The sequence below is a fragment of the Tetrao urogallus genome, assembly GCF_951394365.1.
Source record: "Tetrao urogallus genome assembly, chromosome: 1".
NCBI classification, from domain to species: domain Eukaryota; kingdom Metazoa; phylum Chordata; class Aves; order Galliformes; family Phasianidae; genus Tetrao; species Tetrao urogallus.
In genome coordinates this window covers 18,592,788-18,615,817 of record NC_136813.1, presented here as the reverse complement: position 1 = coordinate 18,615,817, position 23,030 = coordinate 18,592,788, and the positions used below count along the sequence as shown (strand labels likewise).

The window sequence follows — 23,030 nt, the reverse complement described above, 5'->3', positions numbered from 1 at the left end:
TACCTTGACAGTAAATTCATAGTTGCTTTGTATGCCTGAAGGCTTTTCTGTCAAACTAATAAGTGCAATAACTTATTAATAATTTTGAATTTGTTTTCATTTTTATACTAACATGGAATGTATTTGCTTTTAATTAACTCCTAAAAATGAGAGTAGCTGGTCTCTGCAGTTCTATTTAGCAGTTTTTCCCAAGAGAGAAGGTTTTTTTTCTAACTTACAAAAGCACTTTGTTATGTAACTCTGCTCTGATTCTCATGGTGTTTCCCTTTTGCTGTAATTTCAGGAAGGCCATGTACTCAGCTGCAGCTTCTGAACCCAGAAAGATTTACTCGGCTGATTAAAGAAGTTATGAATAGTGTGTGGCCTGGCAGAGACATGGTGGTACAGTGGTATCCAGGTTTGGAAGACAAAAATCACCCATCAATTTCTTGGCTTAAGATGGTCTGGAAGCACCTATATATGCATTTTTCTGATGACTTGAGTGCTTTTGATGACATGCCGCTTATCCCTAAGACTCTGCTGGAAGAAAACCAATCATTGTTAGAACTGGTTAGATTTAGGAATCCGTCACCTATCATTCTGGAAGATGAATCTGAGACTCAGCTCCCAGATTACATAGCTGATATTATTGAGAAAGTTGGTGGAGTTGTGCTTAAGAAGCTGGACGTTTCAATCCAACATCCACTTATAAAAAAATATGTGCATCCACCATTACCAAGTGCTGTTTTACAAATAATGGAAAAAGTGTCTCTGCAGAAACTATGCAATCAAGTTTTGTCATTACCGTCAACACATAAGGATGCTCTTAGGGCATTCCTAGCTAGTTTGAATGATGTAAGTGAAAAAGAAAGAAGAATTATTCAGGAATTGCTGATATTTAAAAAAATGGAGAAATCACCTGATGATGGTGTTCCTGTTTATGCTGGGCTAAATGGTAGTAAGGTATTACATCACACAGCCAAAATTCCGCCTGGTCTAAGATTTTCTGTTCCAATAATTGACAGCAGTGATGAAGCTACTATTCGCTTGGCTAACCTGCTAAAAATAGAACAGCTAAAGAGCACAGATTGCTTGAAGTTTATCATACAAGACATAAGAAGTAATTTCTATTCATACGATGAAACAGCACAGATAATGCAGTGGGTTCTTGAAAATCTGACTTTTCTGAAAAACGAGAATATAGATGTGATAGATTGGCTGGCAGCGTTGAAGTTTATTAGAATTACAGAGGAAAAGATAATGACAGCAAATGAGCTCTTTGATCCTGAGGTGGAACTGCTGCAAAACTTATTCTATTCTGAGGAGGAAATTTCCTTTCCTCCTGCTATTTTCACATCCTCAGATATTCTTCATTCTCTGAGACAAATAGGCTTAAAAAGTGAAGCCAATCTTGTGGAAAGTGATATTATGAGAGTAGCAAACAAAATTGAAAGTTTGCATGCTGACTCTAACACCGATCGTGATTTATTGATAAAGAAAGCTAGAACTCTCTTGATGATTTTGAACAAAAACCATATGCTGCTTCAGTCATCTGAAGCAAAAACTGCCCTGAAAAAAATAAAATGGATTCCGGCATGTAAGGAAAGACCTCCAAATTATCCAGGATCCTTAGTTTGGAAAGGAGATCATTGCAATCTGTGTTTACCACCAGAAATGTGTGATATATCTCATGCAATTTTAGTTGGATCCTCAGTTCCTCTTGTGGAAAATGTGCAGTTTGATATAGAAAAAGCACTTGGCATCTCCACAAAACCCAGCATAAAAGCGGTTTTAAAACATTTCAAAGTGGTGGTTGATTGGCACAGTTCTAAAACTTTCAGTGATGAGGACTATTATCAGTTTCAGCATATCTTGCTTGAAATCTATGGGTTTATGCATGATCATTTAGAAGAAGGCAAAGAAGCTTTTAAAGCCTTGAAATTTCCCTGGGTTTGGACAGGTAAAACATTTTGTTCCCTCACACAAGCAGTAATAAAAACAGTACCTGACCTGGACCTCCAGCCTTACCTGCATTATGTGCCAAAAACTATGGCGAAGTTTCACCAGTTGTTTAAATGTTGTGGTTCAATTGAACAGTTAACACCAGACCATGTTTCTATGGTCATTCAGAAAATATATCTAAAAAGTGAGCAGTGTCTCTCGGAACAAGAGAGTAAACAGAATCTTCACATTATGTTGAGCATTATAAGATGGCTGTACAGTAACCAGATTCCTGCAAGTCTTCATACACCCATGCCACTGTACAGTGGCAAGCTTCCCTATAAACTTGTGATGAGGCCAATTCACGAGTGTTGTTACTGTGATATCAAAGTTGATGACTTAAATGATTTGCTTGAAGATTCTGTTGAACCAATAATCTTGGTGCATGAAGATATACCAATGAAAACTGCTGAGTGGCTAAATGTTCCATGTCTTAGCACAAGATTGATTAATCCAGAAAATATGGGATTTGAGCAGTCTGGGCAAAGAGAGCCTCTGACTGTAAGAATTAAAAACATTCTGGAAGAGTACCCTTCAATTTCAGACATCTTTAAAGAACTTCTTCAAAATGCTGATGATGCTAATGCCACAGAATGTAATTTCCTGATTGACATGAGGAGAAATATGGATATAAGAGAAAATCTTCTGGATCCAGGAATGGCAGCATGTCACGGTCCAGCTTTGTGGTCATTCAATAACTCTGAATTTTCTGACTCTGATTTTCTAAATATAACTCGATTAGGAGAGTCTTTAAAAAGGAGTGAAGTTGACAAAGTTGGAAAGTTTGGACTGGGTTTCAATTCTGTTTATCATATCACTGATGTTCCAATTATTTTGAGCCGGGAATTCATGATCATGTTTGATCCAAATGTTAATCATATCAGTAAGCATATTAGAGATAAATCTAATCCTGGAATCAAAATTAACTGGAGTAAACAACAGAAGAGGCTGCGAAAATTTCCCAATCAGTTTAAGCCATTTATAGGAGTTTTTGGTTGCCAGCTGCCACTGACTGTAGAATCACCTTACAGCTACAAAGGAACACTTTTCAGACTCTCCTTCAGAACTCAGCAGGAAGCTAAAGTGAGTGAAGTCAGCAACACATGTTATAATACAGCAGACATTTATTCTCTTGTGGACGAATTTAGCATTTGTGGTCATAGGCTGATAATATTTGCTCAGAGTGTAAATTCAATGGTTTTGAAGTACTTGAAAATTGAGGAAGAAGATCCTGGAGTGGCACAAGATGTTGTCACCATTAAAAAAAGAGTTTGTTCTTCCAAAGCATTGACTGAACCAAATGTAAGTGTTTTAAAAGAAGCAGCTAAACTAATGAAGGTCTGCAGCAGCAGTAATAAAAAGCTTCCCACTGAAACACCAAAGTCCTCCTGTATCTTACAGATAGTAGTAGAAGAATTTCACCATGTATTTAGGCGGATTGCTGATTTACAGTCTCCCCTTTTCAGAGGTGCAGAAGATGATCCAGCTGCTTTCTTTGAAATGGCTAAATCAGGACAGATAAAAAGGTCAGCTGATGAACTGCCACAGAAGACAGTAGATTCAACAACATGGCTTATATGCTCTTGCATGGACACTGGTGATGCTTTAAAATTTTCGTTACATGAAAGTGGACGAAGACTAGGTCTTGTTCCCTGTGGTGGAGTAGCGGTGTTGCTGAATGAAACCCAGGATCAAAAGTGGATTGTGAAACCTAATTGCAACAACATAGGTGAAGTATTCTGCTACTTACCTCTACGAATAAAAACAGGCTTACCTCTTCATATAAACGGCTGCTTTGCAGTTACTTCAAACCGTAAAGAGATCTGGAAAACAGACACAAAAGGGAGATGGAACACAGTATTCATGAGGCATGTTATTGTAAAAGCCTACATAGAAGCGCTTTGTGTTCTCCGTGATATGGCAATCAGTGGTGAGCTCATTGACTACAGTTACTGTGCTGTATGGCCAGATCCTGATTCAGTTCACGATGATTTTTCTATTATCTGTCAAGGGTTCTATGAAGACATAGCTCATATGAAAAGCAAAGAAGGGATAAAAGTGTTTTCTGATGGTATCTCTTGGGTTTCCATGAAGAACGTAAGGTTTCTAGATGACTCAATTCTGAAGCGGCCAGATGTTGGACCATCAGCTTTTAAGATCTTTTTGAAGTACCTTAAAAAAACTGGTTCCAAAAATCTGTGTGCTGTGGATCTCCCTTCCTGGGTTAAGACAGGATTTGAAGAAGCAGGATGCAAATATGTATTATTGGAGAACACTTTCTCTGAAAAACAGTTTTTTTCTGAGGTGTTTTTCCCTAATGTTCAAGAGATTGCTGCAGAGCTGCGAGATCCTTTGATGCGTTATGTTCTTAATGAAAAACTTGAGGAGTTTTCAGGAATTCTTCGTGTTACTCCATGTATTCCTTGTTCTTTAGACGGGCACCCATTAGTTACACCATCAAGACTGATCCATCCAGAAGGAAGAGTTGCAAAGTTATATGATGCTGAAGATGGAAGATTTCCTTATGGCACCACTCAGGATTACCTTAATCCAGTTATTTTGATTAAACTTGTTCAGTTAGGAATGGCTAAAGATGATATTTTATGGGAAGACCTGATAGAACGTGCAGAGTCAGTAGCTGAAATTAACAAGGTAGACCATGCAGCAGCTTGTCTCAGAAGCAGTATTATATTAAGTCTTATTGATGAGAAACTGAAGTGTAGGGACCCTAGAGCTAAAGAATTTGCTGAAAAATGTCAAACCATCCCTTTTCTTCCTTTCCTTAGCAAGCCAGCAGGCTTCTCACTGCACTGGAAAGGCAATGATTTTCTGCCTGATGCAATGTTTTCAGCAACTGATCTTTTCACTGCTGATCATCAAGATATAGTTTGCCTGATACAACCAATTCTTAATGAAAATTCCCATTCCTTTAAAGGTTGTGGTGCTTTGTCATTAGCTGTAAAAGAATTTCTGGGTTTGCTAAAGAAACCAGCTGTTAATTTGGTCATTAATCAGTTAGAAGAAGTTGCAAAGTCTTTTGATGGCATTACATTATATCAGGAAAATATCACCAATGCTTGCTACAAACACCTACATGAAGCAATGTTGCAAAATGAATCAACAAAAGTTATGATAATTGAACAACTGACAAATTGTAGTTTTATTCTTGTTGAGAATGTATATGTTGATCCAACAAAAGTGTCTTTTCACTTGAATTTTGAAGCAGCACCATATCTCTATCAGTTGCCTAACAAATACAAAAATAGTTTTCGTGAGCTATTTGAAAGCATGGGTGTCAGGCAGTCTTTCACAGTTGAAGACTTTGCTCTTGTTCTGGAATTAATAAATCAGGAAAGAGGGACCAAACAACTAACAGAAGAGAATTTTCAGCTTTGCAGGAGAATAATTAGTGAAGGAATATGGAGCCTCATTAGAGAGAAAAAGCAGGAATTTTGTGTGAAAAAGTATGGAGAGATTTTGTTGCCCGATACTCGTCTTGCACTTCTGCCTGCAAAATCTTTGTGTTACAATGACTGTCCATGGATTAAAGTTAAAGACACAACAGTTAAGTATTGTCATGCTGATATTCCTAGGGAAGTTGCAGTAAAGCTAGGAGCAATACCCAAACGCCATAAAGCTTTAGAAAGATACGCGTCCAACATCTGTTTTACTACCCTAGGAACAGAATTTGGCCAGAAAGAAAAATTGACAAGTAGAATTAAAAGTATTCTTAATGCCTACCCTTCAGAGAAAGAAATGCTGAAAGAGCTCCTTCAGAATGCAGATGACGCAAAAGCTACAGAGATCTGTTTTGTGTTTGATCCTAGACAGCATCCAGCTGATAGAATATTTGATGAGAAATGGGCACCACTTCAAGGGCCAGCCCTGTGTGTTTACAACAACCAGCCGTTTACAGAAGATGATATTAGAGGAATTCAGAACCTTGGAAAAGGTACTAAAGTAGGAAACCCCTGTAAAACCGGGCAATACGGTATAGGCTTCAATTCTGTTTATCACATTACTGATTGCCCTTCTTTCATATCTGGCAATGATATTCTTTGTATTTTTGATCCTCATGCTAGATACGCACCAGGTGCAACATCAACAAGTCCTGGCCGCATGTTTAGAGATTTAGATGCAGATTTCAGAACTCAGTTCTCAGATGTCCTGGACCTCTACTTAGGAGATCACTTTAAACTGGATAATTGCACAATGTTTCGGTTTCCTCTTCGAAACGGAGAAATGGCAAAAGTATCAGAAATTTCCACAGTTCCATGCTCAGATAGAATGGTCCAAAATCTTCTAGATAAACTGCGTACAGATGGAGCAGAACTCTTAATGTTTTTGAACCATATGGAAAAAATTTCTATTTGTGAGATAGAGAAAGCAACAGGAGCATTGAATGTGTTGTATTCTGTACAAGGAAAAATCACTGATGGAGACAGGCTGAAAAGAAAGCAATTCCATGCATCTGTAATTGAGAGCGTGACTAAAAAAAAGCAGTTAAGTGAAATACCTGTGCAACAGATTACTTACACAATGGATACTGAGGACTCTGAAGGAAATCTTACAACTTGGTTAATTTGTAACAGGTCAGGCTTTTCTGCTATGGAAAAGGTATCCAAAAGCGTTGTTTCAGCCCACAAGAATGAGGACATCACTCTTTTTCCTCGTGGTGGGGTAGCAGCTTGCATTACTCATAATTACAAAAAACCCCACAGAGCATTCTGTTTTCTACCTTTGTCTTTAGAAACTGGGCTACCTTTTCATGTGAATGGACACTTTGCTCTGGATTCTGCAAGAAGGAATCTGTGGCGTGATGATAATGGAGTCGGAGTAAGAAGTGACTGGAATAACAGTCTGATGACAGCGCTGATAGCACCAGCTTATGTTGAACTGCTGATTCAACTGAAGAAACGTTATTTTCCAGGCACTGATCCTACGGTGTCTGTGCTGCAAAACACGCCAGTTCATGCTGTGAAAGACACTTTAAAAAAGTTCTTATCTTTTTTTCCAGTTAATAGACTTGATGTTCAGCCAGATTGGTATTGTTTAGTGAAAGCAGTTTACAGTTGCATTTATGAGGATTTGAAGCGTCTTTTACCTGTTATGCGAGCTCCAAATGTTGATGGTTCTGATCTGCATTCTGCTGTTATCATCACATGGGTTAACATGTCTACTGTGAATAAAGGCCGGCCATTCTTTGACAATCTGCTACAAGATGAATTGCAGCATCTCAAGAACACAGAATACAACATCACAACACGGAAGTCAGTAGCTGAAAATGTTTATAGATTAAAACATTTACTCTTAGAAATAGGTTTTAATTTGGTGTACAACTGTGATGAAACTGCAAATCTTTACCACTGTTTGGTAGATGCAGATATTCCTGTCACCTATGTCACACCTGCTGATGTCCGATTATTTTTGATGACATTTTCATTTCCAGACTCGAATTGCCACATTGGAAAGTTACCCTGTCGTCTTCAGCAGACAAATTTGAAACTCTTCCATAGCCTCAAACTTCTGGTGGACTATTGTTTTAAGGATGCAGAAGAAAATGAAATCCAAATTGAGGGCTTGCCACTTCTTATTACCCTTGACAATGTTTTGCAAATTTTTGATTCAAAACGACCAAAGTTCTTAACAACTTACCATGAACTTATCCCATCTCGCAAGGACCTCTTTATGAACACTTTATATTTGAGGTACAACAATATTTTACTTAGCAGTGATGTAGCAAAAGTCTTCGATATTGCAAGTTTTGCTGAGTTGTTATCTTCTGTGCTGCCCAGAGAATATAAAACTAAAAGTTGTATGAAATGGAAAGAAAACTTTGCAAGTGAGTCTTGGCTTAAAAATGCCTGGCATTTTATTAGTGAATCTATAGCTGTTAAGGAAGAACAAGAGGATATCCAAGCAAAATTTGATGGTGTTATTGAAACTTTGAAGGACTGGACTTTGCTTCCAGGTGTAAAGTTTACTGTCTCAGCTAATCATCTTGTTGTGCCTGAGTGTGATGTTCTGCTGCCTCTCAGCATTATGCATATTGCTGTTTTTCCAAATGCCCAGAGTGATAAAGTCTTTCATGCTTTGATGAAAACAGGTTGTATTCAGCTGGCATTGAACAAAATATGCTCCAAAGATAGTGCTTTAGTGCCTTTGCTGTCAGCTTCCACAGCAAATATAGATAATCCTTCAAGCATTCTGAAAGCCATACAGTATATGGTACAAACATCATCTTTTAGAACTGAAAAGTTAGCAGAAAGTGACTTTGAGGCTCTCTTAATGTACTTCAACTGCAATTTATGTCATTTGACATCTCAAGATGACATTAAAATTTTAAAGTCTCTCCCATGTTATAAATCCATTAGTGGTCGATACATAAGCATTTCAAAATATGGGACGTGTTATGTACTCACAAAAAGCATCCCATCAGTGGAAGTGGACAGATGGACACAGTCAACGTCATCAGCTTTTCTTGAAGAGAAAATACATTTAAAAGATTTGTATACTGTGCTTGGCTGTGTCTCTGTGGATGATCTTGAAGTGTACTTGAAACATCTTCTGCCAAAAATTGAAAGTTTGTCTTATGATGCAAAGTTAGAACATTTGATCTACTTAAAGAATAGGCTAACTAGCATTGAAGAAACATCAGAAATGAAAGAACAGCTCTTTGAAAAGCTTGAAAGCATATTGATCATTCACGATGCAAGCAATAGATTAAAACCTGCAAAATATTTTTATGACAGGACTGTGAAAGTCTTTGAAGTTATGCTTCCTGAAAAATTGTTTATACCTCAAGATTTTTTTAAGAAACTAGAACAAATTACGAAACCGAAAAGCCAGGCTGCATTCCTTCCATCATGGGTAACTTTTCTACGGCATATCGGACTAAAATACATCATTTCACAGCAACAGTTAATACAGTTTGCTAAGGAGATCAGCATGCGAGCTAATACAGAAAATTGGTCTAAAGAAACATTGCAGAATGCTGTTGATGTCCTCCTTCATCACATTTTTCAGGAAAGAACTGATCTTTTGTCAGGAAACTTTCTGAAGGAATTGTCGTTAATTCCTTTTCTTTGCCCTGAACGAGCTCCAGCAGAATTTGTTAGATTTCATCCACAGTACCAAGAAGTTAATGGAACACTCCCTCTTATACGATTCAATGGGGCACAAGTGAATCCTAAATTCAAGCAGACTGATGTATTACAGTTGCTGTGGACTTCATGTCCCATTCTTCCTGAGAAAGCGACACCTTTAAGCATCAAAGAGCAAGAAGGAAGTACTCTTGATGTGCAGGAACAACTTGAGCAAGTTTTAACTATGCTGAATGTTAATCTAGACCCTCCTCTGGACAAAGTTATCAATAACTGCAGGAACATATGCAATATAACAACTGTGGATGAAGAAATGGTGAAAACTCGGGCCAAGATCCTGAGAAGCATTTATGAGTTTCTTAGTACAGAGAAAAGGGAATTTCGCTTTCAGCTTCGAGGAGTTTCTTTTGTAATGGTGGAAGAAGGCTGGAAGCTCCTGAAGCCTGAGGAGGTGGTAATAAACCTTGAGTATGAATCTGATTTTAAGCCTTATCTTTACAAACTTCCTTTAGAACTCGGTACTTTCCATCAGTTATTTAAACATTTGGGTACTGAAGATGTTATTTCAACAAAACAGTATGTTGAAGTTCTAGGACGTATATTCAAGAACTCAGAAGGAAAGCAACTGGATCCTAATGAAATGCGCACAGTTAAAAGAGTAGTTTCTGGCCTGTTCAAAAGTCTTCAGAATGATTCTGTCAAGGTTAGGAATGACCTTGACAACATGCGGGATTTTGCCCTTTACCTTCCCAGTCAAGATGGTAGGTTAGTTAAGTCAAGTATCTTAGTTTTTGATGATGCACCCCATTACAAAAGTAGAATCCAGGGTAACATTGGTGTACAAATGCTTGTTGATCTTAGCCAGTGTTACTTAGGCAAAGACCATGGTTTTCATACAAAATTGATAATGCTATTCCCTCAGAAATTGAGGCCTCGCTTGCTTAGCAGTATTCTTGAAGAGCAGTTAGATGAAGAGTCTCCCAGAACTTGTCAGTTTGGAGCTTTATGTTCTTTGCAGGGAAGATTACAATTACTGTTGTCTTCAGAACAATTCATCACAGGGCTTATTAGGATTATGAAGCATGAAAACGACAATGCTTTTTTAGCGAATGAAGAGAAAGCAATAAGGCTTTGCAAAGCTTTACGAGAAGGTTTGAAAGTTTCCTGTTTTGAGAAGTTGCAAACAACATTACGAGTTAAAGGCTTTGCTCCTATTCCACACAGTAAAAGTGAAACATTTGCTTTTCTAAAGAGATATGGAAATGCAGTAATATTGCTTTATATACAGCACTCTGACAGCAAAGACATAAATTTCCTGCTAGCATTAGCAATGTCCTTAAAATCTGCAACTGACAACCTTATTTCTGATACCTCATATTTAATTGCCATGCTGGGTTGTAATGATATTTACCGGATCAGTGAGAAGCTTGACAGTTTAGGGGTGAAGTATGACTCATCTGAGCCATCAAAACTTGAACTACCAACACCTGGCACTCCTATACCAGCTGAAATTCATTACACACTTCTTATGGATCCGATGAATGTCTTTTACCCTGGTGAATACGTTGGTTACCTTGTTGATGCTGAAGGTGGTGATATCTATGGATCATATCAACCAACTTACACGTATGCAATAATTGTACAAGAAGTAGAACGAGAAGATGGTGAAAGTCCCAGTTTCCTAGGAAAGATTTACCAGATTGATATTGGATATAGTGAGTATAAAATAGTGAGCTCTCTTGACTTGTACAGATTCTCAAGACCTGAGGAAAGTTCTCAAGGTAGGGATAGCACACCCTCTACCCCAACTAGTCCTACAGAATTTCCAGCTCATGGACTGAGAACAATTCCACCTCTCTTCACTGGTAGAGACAGCCACAAAACAACATCCTCAAAACATCACTCTCCAAAAAAGCTAAAGCCAAGCTCCTTGCCAGAAATATTAAGAGAAGTGACATCTGTGATTGAACAGGCTTGGAAGCTTCCAGAATCTGAAAGAAAGAAGATTATTAGAAGGCTTTATCTTAAATGGCATCCAGATAAAAATGCAGATAATCTTGACATAGCTAATGAAGTTTTCAAACATTTGCAGAATGAGATTAACAGGCTAGAAAAGCAGGCCTTTATGGATCAAAACACAGACAGAGCCTCAAGAAGAACGTTTTCATCCTCAGCTTCTCGATTTCAGTCAGATAAATTTTCTTTCCAAAGGTTTTATACTTCATGGAATCAAGAAGCAACAAGCCACAAATCTGAAAGGCAGCAGTATAAAGAGAAGTGTCCATCTTCCACAGGGCCATCTTTCTCACAACGCTTTTTTGTCCCACCCACATTCAGGTCTGTTGGCAATCCTGTCGAAGCACGTCGATGGCTTAGACAGGCCCGAGCTAACTTTTCAGCTGCAAGAAATGATCTTCATAAAAATGCCAATGAATGGGTGTGCTTTAAGTGTTACCTTTCTACTAAGCTAGCCTTGATTGCTGCTGACTATGCTGTGAAGGGAAAATCAGACAAAGATGTAAAACCAGCAGCCCTTGCACAGAAAATAGAAGAATATAGTCAACAACTTGAAGGGCTTGCCAACGATGTTCAAACTTTGGAAGCTTATGGAGTAGATAGCTTAAAAACTAGATATCCTGACTTGCTTCCTTTTCCACAGATTCCAAATGATAGGTTTACTTCAGAAGTTGCTATGAGAGTGATGGAATGTACTGCTTGTATCATAATAAAACTTGAAAACTTTATACAACAAAAAGTATAAGGGATTTGAAGACTATTGTCAGAGCTTAGGTATTTTATGTGATAAGACACAAATGTGATCGAGTTGATTACTAAACATCCAAGGGGTTAAATATTGCAAAGCAGTTTAGAAATATGGTGCACAGAAGTGGATGGTAGTGAAATGTTTAGAATTTAAATTTATTTAAACAAGATTTTTTTTTAAACTGAGCCTGCTGTACAAGCAAACTGTAAATCATATTTTTTAAAATTTCCAAGGAAACAGTGCAAAAATCAACTGTATGTACATTATTGTGATTAATCGGCATATTACTGAACTGCACTTTATATAACCAAAGCTTAGCTTTCTGTTAGATGGTTCTGTAGTTGTAACTCCTTATTAGATTTTATTTCATTTAATGCTGTGTTTCCAAGAAGGTAATATCGTTATTCAATGTACTAATCCCAAGACTGGACGTACTAGGGAATGTGAGGTGGGATGAAAACTAAAAAACTTTGGAGATAACGCTCCAAATCATTTCTGTTTTCTTTTGTGTTCTGTGGACATTCATGTCAGCTATAGTAATACTTTTATCAGCTGGATCTGATTATAGGTTTGCTGCAGCATCACCTTGTAAACATATAAAGAATTGTCTAGTACCTGTGAATTGGTACGCTGTTATAATCCTGAATGATGATACTTGACTTAACGTGAAACTCCATGTCATGCATTGATTGCATTTACTTTATTGTAAAATAATTATTTAATTTACATTTTTTTTTTCTAGAATCTGTCATCTTTTGTTTAATGAAAAAAAATGCATGTGGCTGATACAACATTGTGGCCATTATTATACACTGTTGTTTTATGATTATTATTATTATTATTTTTTTTCAAAACCACACACCAAACTCAGTTTTCTGATGTTGAAATGCTTGGGTTTCATTCTTTCCTGTATATGCCTTTGTGTGTGTACATATATACATATATTTTTCCACAAACATTGATAATAGTATAATTCAGTACCACATTTTTGGTGTACAGTGAACACTGATTTTTGTTTGTTTGTTTTGGTTACATATTTAAAGGTACTGAAATGTAATGCTTTCATTTTGTAGTTCACTACAGCTGTAAAAAAGCCTAGTGTTTAGTTCACACTCTTTCTTTTATGGTTTATACTACTTCTGGTAATACCATGCAGTACGTTCAGCATTAGCTATTTGTAAAAAAAGAAAAAAAGAAAAAAGAAAGAAAAAAAAAGTTAATGTTAAAATGAAGGATAACGCTAAAAAGAAGGCTTTTTCTTTGCTGGATCGGCAATATTTAACATGTTCATCACTTTCCAGTGACCTGCTGTTAGTACTGTTCACTTGGCAGCACAGTGAAACTGTAATTTAACTTAGAGAATGCAAAGAAAAATAGACAAGCGAGCTTGCAGGGCTGAGACAGCTGTTTGTTGGCAATGTTTTAAGTCAAAAGAAAAAGCCACAACAAAAGCTTCATTGCTTTTTTTTTTTTGCAAATTAAAAAGGGCTTCTTCTCTGAAAATTATGAAAAACTTGCAATTAATGGTAGCGGGAAGAAATTGGATGTTTGGAAAACGATGCTGCTTCTGGTTGGAAAGCCCTGTCATTATTTTTGCTATTCAATATTAAGTGCCGTAATTTTAATAAAAATGCAAACATACTTCAGTCTGATGTGTCTTGGTTTTATAAAGTAAATTTGCCTATTGTTTCAAGCTTTGTATTATATAATACACCATCTCTTTTAAACTAATTCTAAACAACTGTACAAATACTAATATTAAAAAGGAAAGATGCATTTTTTCTTGCAATGGCTTTAATAATTTCTCAAGAAATTGTACATTTTGCCTTTTTTCCCCCCAATAAATAGCATGTAAGTGAACCACAGACTTTTGTGTGCCGTGAAATAAATCAATCTAGTTTATACCCTACATTTTAAAAAACATTCCTTTGTGCCTTTTGTTACTTGGTATATTGAGTCGGATGAATAATTTTCAGGATAAATTTAATAATAACAAGAGGAAACAGTTCTCAGTGTGTTTTCCAGTTTACATGGACATAAAACATAAGACGGCAGAATGGTTTGGAAAAAAAAAACAACAGATGAGCTGCGTGAACACCTTTTCCATTTTTAGGTCAAGCTTTGAGAAAGGAAACCTTTAAGGTACAGGACTGTGTTTTGTAAGCTCTACCAATATTATGAGCCTTTAAAATGGCTGTGCAGAACCGCTAAGCTACTGTGTTAGTTACATTGGGTGTGTTAAGGTGCTGAAGCTGTTACAAAGAAAATCATCTCAGATCTTAGCAATCTAACTGGTCTGAATTAAGTTTAAATGTTGAAAGAAGATGAGCAAGAAAAGCTGAATAGCAGAAAAATTATTTTATTGATGGTTTGATGCCATCTGTAAGTTTCAACAAAATTTTCATATGGAAATTCATCCAGAAAGATGTGGAAGAGAGGATGACTGAATTGGAAGTTTCCAATTTCATTTGCTTTACTCATTGTGACAGCTAGTCTAAATAAAAGGGCCTTATGGAAACCCTAATGTGATAGAAGTGGGTCTCTTCAGAGCATTTTAAAAGGCAAAACAACAACCAAAAAAATTATGCTTCCTTTTGGTTCTACTGGGGAACATTGAGAAATGTGCAATAACATGCCTAAGGTTGGCTTGGATGCCTTATGCAGTATTGTGTGGTGATTCTTAGTAAGGATAGAATTAAATGTTAGCAGATATGTACATTACCCTAAGAGTAATGCTTCCTGCTTATTTTGATGGAAACCACAACAGATACAAAGAACACAAAAACACCGTTTCATAGAGCAAGTGCTCAAATACAAAACACTATTTTTCAACATAATCACCACCACGAGCTGTGCTTTTGTGCTAGTGATGAACAAGAGCCTGCATGCTGTACCATTGGCAGTGACCTGCTGTCACCACTGCTGAAATGGCACACACACAACCTCACTGTGCTCACATCCACCACTTGGTCTCCATAAATGTTCACCAAGCATCAATGAATGTCAGTGGGTGACGTTTCTAGGTGGAGGAACATCAATGACACACCTTCTCTTCATCAGAACTTCCATGTCAGATGCCATTCTGACAGACCGTCCCTTGCTGCCATCTGTCACACAGCAAATGTAATGGAATATTGGTGGGAAGGTTCAACCTGTACTGCCACACCACCAATATCCGCCTCTGATGTTGGGGGCCAACATGATACAATGAGCCATTACTTTAATGACTTTAGTATTTAAAGGGTGCTATAAGAAGGAAGCACAGACCCTTTAGCAGGGTCTTTTGTGGTAGGACCAGGGGAAATGGTTTCCAACTAAAGGAGGGGAGGTTTAGACTGGATATAAAACAAATTTTTTTACACTAAGGGTGGTGAGGCACTGGCACAGGCTGCCCAGAGAGGTGGTGGATGCCCCATCCCAGGAGACACCCTGACATAGTGGTAGGTGTCTGTGTTCATTGCAGGGGAGTTGTAATAGAAGATCTTCAATAGTCCCTTCTAACTCAAAACAATTTTCTGATTCTATGACTTTTGGAACAGCCTGTGTAGGTTTCACAAAAAATATATTCTACAAGTAATTCTGGAGGTTACACAAACTCACATGAGCCGAAAGCTATTTTCAGCCAAGTGTACACCCACATGCACCTTGTGGGCTTTTTAAAGCAGCTATAGTAGTCCTGTACTACAGGATTACAGTTTTGAGGAATAGGAAGGGTACCTTGCTACAGGAAACCAATTGAACTGTCAATCAGTAGCTTAAATCCAAGGAACTTTGGTGGTAGATTCTTGACAGATATGTTGCTATATATCTTTGTGTGAAAGTTTCAGAAATTTCTTCTCAACAGCATTAGCACCTGTTTGAAAAAGGATTTTACACTTGCATCAGTGACAAGAAAAACACTTTTAAATAAACAGATTTTTGAATATTAGTGTTCAAATCGTTATCAAAATAAAACTGCAGTGTTGCTTTGAAAAGTAGGATTTATTTAAGAAATACTTATATATTGTCTGCATTCAGTTGGTACTTGAGTTGCTTTAAGTGATATTTTAATGAAATAAATTGTAATTGTTACATTTAAAGTAAAAAAGGGCAGTACCAACTTTAAGATTTCGTATTACTGAATACTTTGAGGATGGCTGGATTGCTACTTTGGCACACTGTCAAAAGTAATAGTTTAAAAATAAACTTGACAGCCAAAGTGGATGTTTTCATTTCAGGAAGATGTTTTTGTGACTGAGTTGTTATTTTTTACCAAACCTGTTTGCCTTTCTTTGCTTTGCTTTCAAGGTGTTTTAATTCAGTAGAACTGGCACAGTATTTTGCTTACTTTTACCACTTACAGATGAAGACAAAGAAACTCCAGGTTAGGCTCAGTGAAGCCTCACTGTAAAGCATAGCCTAAATGCTGGGAAGTTGTGGTCAAGAATCACTATTCCTATTTTCAAATAGTACATTTCACATTCTTGGAGTCTTGAGAAGATAATTGTGTTTCAAAAATGCTAGCATCCATTTAAGGTGAGTTTCATCTAAACACAAAAGGAGCAGCAGATTTTTCAAAATGTATAAAGTTTATTCAAGAACTCAGTTTTCAGTTTAATGTCGCCATTTCCTTTTGCATAAAGCTTTATAAAAAGATAGACAAATGTAAATAATAAAGAATTGAAATGGAAACAAAGAGGGCTGGGTCTGGACAATTATCGGTAAGTATTCACTATCATTTGACCTTTTTAATTTTCCAACATGCAGTAATCTCAACCAGCTACAAGAACCTTCATAATTAATTCTTTTTTTCTGGGGGGTGGAAGGAAGGGGGAGGTAAGTATGGAACAATACAGTTCACGATGCTGAGTGGTATTTTTTTTTTTCTCCATTTGTTCAACACTTTTGAAAATAAATCAGAGAACTGACTAATCTTGATTTCCTGTGCTGTAATTTTCTGTTATTTACTGCAGTTTGATTCAGGTACATACAGTAATCTTGAAGTATTTAAAATTGATAGTAAGTTGTCCATATGGAGATGTGACAAATGATGATTTAGTGATGTATGAATGACACTGACTTAACAATTCAGATGATACTGTTAACCGATTACACTGCCATAGTTAGCATAAGCTTAATTTCTTCACTAACTGGAATTAGAAGAAAAAAAACCAACATGTTCTTCAGTGACAAAAAAATTGCTATCCACGCTTAAAAAAAAAACAGTAGTTTTTCTGCTTACAATTTAAAAATTGCTGTTATGTTTTCAATGTCCATTTTGTAGCTCAACAAAAAGAAGAATGAAGTCTAAAATAATGGAGAGAGACAAACATGATTTGGATAATCGCCCAGCTCAGGACACAGCAGATCTCTGCACTACTCAGAATTCACCTCTGGACTTGGGCAAGTCAGAAAGTCACAGAAAGGCATACACAGAAATACTTCAATGTTTAACTGAGGTGTCATAATGTTCATGAGTGCTATTTAGCCAGGGAATGGCATGCCAGTTTTCCTGGGTGTACACCACAGCTTTGTAAGTGTTAACTTAGAACAACTTCAATGGACAAAGTTGCAACAGAAATTGCTTCCAAACACCCAGCATTTTAGGCATTAGGTTACTGTTGTGAAACATGGAAAGGCTGGATTCAGTCCCTTCCTCTGCATTAAGTGGCAATTCATGTTTGAAAACGTGCCCACAAAGCAGAAGCTTAAAATGAATATCTCAAATTGCTATGTTTTCATGGGCAGCAGAATATGTAGATTGTGAACAACACATTTAATTTCAGTCTCTGGCTACAATTTAGAGATTAAGACTGGTAGATCAGTAGTTTGGTACCACACAGAAATGGATATATGGTCCTTACTTTAAGAATCATAGGTATGGAGAAAACTCGGATGTCTGAAACCAGATGGTGACTGAACTCTCTGAGGACTTTAGTCTCTGTTTCACTGTTGGGCTATTTACAGATATTACAGTCCTCCAATTTTTTTTCTAGCAATGGATTGCTGTCCTTTACTTATACAGATTTTCCATTCAACGGATAAACAAAGGCTACTCTTAATTTGGTCTGAAAGAACTTGTAAGTGGAGCTGTAACCACTTAAACTGACTTTAAAGAAATGCCAAAGACATGTTTCTGTTAAAGCCTGTTTCAGTTGAGGATTTAGTTGCATTATTCAGTAGTAGGGAAATATTTCCCTCTTTAGAGACAAGAGCCCTGGGCTCAATCCTGGAGACAGATCCCTGAGCCTGGGCAAAAGGAATTTCAGGCATGGAAGCTGTGTGTGGTTTCTTGCTTTGCCCTTAGGCATGATGTTAGCAGTCAGAGCACTCCCCACAGAATATGGGAGACCTTAATTCAATTGCCTTCTTGGCCCGAATGGACCCAAAATTTCAGCTCTCATGTCTCCTATCTTTTCCCATTGAAGCTCTCCTAGTTTGCATGAATTGCTGAGGATTCCACCCTGCTAATGAAAGGTAATTTTAGCACTGTACATTGCCATCATTGGACAAATGATAAAGGCAGCCCTTGAGGCAGGGACTACCCAAAGTTTTACTACAGAATGAGTGGATACTGTTAACTGAGGGCTTTTTTTTTTCAACTCAGTCTTTTCTAAGTGTCTAGGATCCTAGATCAGCATTGATTTCTCCAACTCTCCAGAAGAGCCGAAGCACCAAGTGTAAAAAATGGCACAGTTTTGGTCATTCTTTTGTTCTGATTCTCTAGCCTTAAAGATGAAGCTTCTTTTCTGTGAAGGATGGGTATTATGTGGTTTAATAATTATTATGGTTTAAAATATTTCTGTAAATAGACTCCAAGGCACTATGTGATAGCAGCTCCTTCTTGGGAGAATATTAAGTGTATACAAAACAGCATCAATGGCATTGACATACCATGAGATTATTAAATACAAATTCTGCTATCTGGAGGTGTGCAAACAATTTATTAGTGTTCAGTGCAACACTGTACAGGGGAATGAGTCTGCAGTCTCGTTTATCTCCAAGGTCAATAAATGGTTTCTCGACTCTGGTGAGCATTCACTTGATACCTAAAGTCCTAATATAAAAAAAAAAAAGAATGAAAAGTAGTTTTACTCTCCCCATTTGTGGTGGAGTCCCACTCTGACAGCATCAGAGATATCAGTCAACAGCTGCAGATGGAAATGGAATAGTCCTCATAACTGAATCCCATGGGCTGCAAAAGGATTTTTTCCCCCACCGCCCAAACGATTCCCTGCAGCAGACAACCTGGAGCCACATTAAGAATTATTTCTGTCAAGCTGGCCATTTGCCTTGTTGAATTAGCATGTGCTAAAATTAAAAAGGAGTTTTAAAAGAGTGTGATGGTACAGGCAGTACAACTATTGCTATTATAAAATATACTGACATACTTCAGTGAGAAACTTTGAAGATACGGGAAGGTAAATAACTCCTGGAACTTTTGCACTGGTTAGTGAATCTTAGTGATAAGCAAATCAGCATGTATGTTGCCAAATTAAAATAGAAAGCTATCAACAAATTAACACCCTTTACACAAGACTTATACAAATAGCACATCTTTCATATTTTGTGTTATTGCAAGAACAAAATTGCATAGACCTTTTGTTGGCACTGCCTGAATTCCCCCAAATAATGCTTTGTCTTATCAAATAGTTCAAGTAGTTCACTCAATTTAATGTAACCCACTAATGCAGTATTTACATGTAGTGAGAGAAAAAACCCACAGAGCTCAAAAATATTAGCAATTACATAGACATCCGACTGAATAATAGTTCAGCAAGAAAACACTCCTTTTATTATTCCTTACGCTGTCTGTCAGGCTGTTTTGAAAGTGTGACTGCCAGAATGTATCGTCAGGGTCAAGCTACTCCTCTGAAGCTGAAATGCCAATTGTGCTCTTCTTCCCCCATCACCCTGAAATCCAGAGTTGCAGACACAGGTTTGTTTCTTCAGTAGCAGGTTTTTTTTTTGTTTTTAAAATGCTGAAAATTCCACTGTCAATGATTCCATCAGTCGATGATCTTTAGCATTAATATAAAACTGGGAATTGCGAGGGCGTGCGCTGCCTGTTGTGGTGCTTCATTGGCAGACCCGGCTGTACTCCTGGCATGTGGAGCCCAAGCCAGCCACCGACAAGTAAAGTTTTCCATCTGGGCAAACGCAGATTTCATACAGTCCCTGGGACACACCAGGTCCTCCTCTTGTACCCTCGGGCAGCTTAGGCAGTCTCACTGTTTCTGCATCGAGCAAAAGCTGCAAGGGAGCAAGCAGGACAAATGAGTTTGTTAAAGATAAGGATGCACTAAAGCGTGCCATAAAAAGAAACTGATTTGCTGAGCCAGTCCCATGGTATCATAGAACCATTTGAGTTGGAAGGGACCCTTAAAGGCCATCTAGTCCAATACCCTGCTATGAACAGGGACAACTACAGCTATGTCAGGTGCTCAGAGCCCCATCCAGCCTGATCTTGAGTGTCTCCAGGGATGTGGCATCCACCACCTCTCTGGGCAACCTGTGCCAATGCCTTACCACCCTTATTGTAAACAACTTTGAGGAGTATACCTGAATACCTTCTGCAGAGCCTTGTACCTTGTTCAGTGGGACTGGGGCTCTGCTCTGGCCGAGAACCTCTTGGATTGCTACATCCAGGCACTATGGAGCAGCTGAGTGCAAGCAGGATCTTATTAAAAGAAATTTCTCTAATTTAATACAATATTATGCCAATTGATAGTATTATTTAATCTCAACCATCCTCTCTCCCAACACGTCGGAAACTTAATTAGCAGAACTTGAGAAAAGATTTGAAGTTATCCATTATTGCTAACCACAGCTGTAGAAACAGAAGGGCTTGCACTCACCACACCATCACTGCTGTGCAGTTTGATGTCCATCTGGGAAAGAGCTTCAATATTCCCCGCTTGTGCTTTGATGTTAATGCCTCTTGGAGCATCCATGCTCAGAGACCGAGTTGGTGACTCCAGCCTGAAAGCAGAAGGAAATCCAAAGTAGTGCATTCTCATACATCCCTTTAGCTTGAGAAGTAAGTAAGCTTTGAGCAAGCACCTCACAGATCTCATTGAGAATCACAATGAAGATGCAGCTGCTTTCTTCTTCAGGCAGACTTCAAAAAGTAGATGATTTAAAAATACTGAAGTGCTCCAAACGAAAAACATAGCTGAATTCATAATGCAGATGTAAGGCACTATTTCAGACCTCGCTTCAGATTGTTTCAGTATCATTAATTTATTAAAACTCAAACTCATTTTTACATTGAATTTGTTTTCTTTTGTGAATATAGAAAACAGTACAATTAGTGCAGCCTTTAATCAATGAGAGCTTTGACACTGCTGCCAGTCACTGATTTCACTCCTTCTGTACGTGTTACTTAACTAGATGACACCTGAAACTTAAAAAACAACAGCTTAGCTTGAAATAAGAATTACACACTGTAGAAGTTGTACCCCTCGACGCCAGCAGATGGCAGGAAAGCATCGTGTGAGCTCAGCCCTCACCTTGGCAGGGCGGCTGTGAAGGATCAGCGACAGCTGCTTGCCAAATAGCTAAGGCCTTGTTTCTTCAGAATTCTGATGTCATTTCCACAGTAGGTAGCAGGGATAGGAATAGTTATTGAAAATCATCACGAGGAAAGAAAAAGCCCAAGCTCAGCAATGAGCTGGTGACGTTGAGTGTTATGGGAATACTGTGGTGGCCCGAGTTTCCTTTACGCCTCTATTATCCCTTCTGTTCATTCCTTGCACAAATACAGAATAAGAGGAGCTGGGATGTCACAATACCTCCGTTGTGATTTGTGTACAAGAGCATGAGCACAGGTCTGTTCTGCATCAGAATTCTGTTACACAACTAGTTATGTCTATTAAGATTTGTCTTTGTGATTTAGCAAATTTTCCATGACTTCTTGCTCTAGATCCTTACATTTATACGTTTGTGAAAAGGGAACTTGGTGCATATTTTTCTGCACTGTACAATTGACTCCGTATTTTCAATATTTAAAATTTAATACATTTTCATAAATTAATGTCAAGGTAGTTGTGTACAGGAAATGTTTTCTCAGTTCCTGCATAATGCAACTATTTTCTTAGCTTGTTTTAGGAAAAAGCTCTAAACACTGACATTTCTTATGTTTTTTTGTAAAGAATTTCACCTACATAAATAGTCTATATGTAGGCATGCATTTTTCTATTTAAGCTCTGTTACATATTAGAAGGAGGTGGATTGGGATAGATTTTTGAAGAGCTTGTCAGATCAGGAAAAGCAATCAAGTGTCAGAGAAATAGATTGGCCTGCTATCAAACATAATGCTGGCAAGAAGCCTCCAGACTACAGAAGCAGTTACGGATTTATGACTTACACATCATTTAAATTACATAGCAGGCTTACATGTGGCATGTTAATCACAATCCCGGATGTCTGCTGCTTATATGGGACTTATTTCTAACTGCCTAATTAAGAAAGTCATTGGAGCTTCTTGGCAATGGAAGCTACAGTGCAACTCGAACAGCAAAGAGGAGGCTCAGGGGGATATTATCACTCTCTACAACTGCCTGGAAGGAGGTTGTGATGAGGTGGGGGTCAGTCTCTTCTCCCCAGTAACAGTGGTAGGAATGGCCTTAAGTTGCACCAGAGGACATTCAGGTTGAATGTTAGGAATGATTTCTTGTCAGAGTGGTGAGGCAGTGGCACAGGCTGCCTGGGGAGGTGGTGGAGTCACCATCCCTGGAGATGTTCAAGGAAAAGGGAGATGTCACTCTGAGTGAGTGACTGAGCTGACTTTGAATATCCCTTCGCAATGAAGGGCACAAGACTTCATCAGCCCTTAGACCTCAACTTAAAGTCACTTAAAATGGTTAGTTGGTCACAGCCTTGAGGTTCAGTGGTGCACAGGATCAGACTTCTGCTGTGAGCTTCAGGGTCTGGGGAGTGCAGCAGTGTAGGAACCCACATCGTCTTGGAAAGAGATGCTTCAATAAGCAAATATGTGAATAGAGCACTGGTAGTGTTTTAAATGGCCATTAATGGGGCAAAATGGACTTATTATTAGTAACCTTAAAACTGTTGGCAGTTGCTCTGCACTGTGTACAGTTTGGGTCAGTCAGGAAGCAGATACATAACTGTATACAGATAATGGCTGATAATAACATGTCCAGATTCTTCTCCTAGAAAATAAAAGGAAGAAGAGTGTAGAA

At 37.9% G+C, this 23,030-nt stretch overlaps 2 protein-coding genes across 2 annotated transcripts in view; one reads left to right on the top strand and one right to left on the bottom strand.

The window, feature by feature from the left end:
- SACS (sacsin molecular chaperone) overlaps positions 1 to 11,844 on the top strand; it is a gene marked incomplete at both ends in the record, with an annotated part of 33,715 nt that extends 21,871 nt beyond the window's left edge. Inside the window, one exon of the mRNA XM_079549538.1 lies at positions 284 to 11,844. Coding sequence (XP_079405664.1) covers positions 284 to 11,844 — 11,561 coding nt within the window. The remainder of the gene's footprint in view (positions 1 to 283) is intronic.
- An 8,061-nt stretch (positions 11,845 to 19,905) lies between these two features.
- SGCG (sarcoglycan gamma) overlaps positions 19,906 to 23,030 on the bottom strand; it is a gene marked incomplete at both ends in the record, with an annotated part of 57,223 nt that continues 54,098 nt past the window's right edge. The window contains 2 exons of the mRNA XM_079539384.1: positions 19,906 to 20,079; positions 20,685 to 20,808. Of these exons, the coding sequence (XP_079395510.1) occupies positions 19,906 to 20,079; positions 20,685 to 20,808 (298 nt within the window). The remainder of the gene's footprint in view (positions 20,080 to 20,684; positions 20,809 to 23,030) is intronic.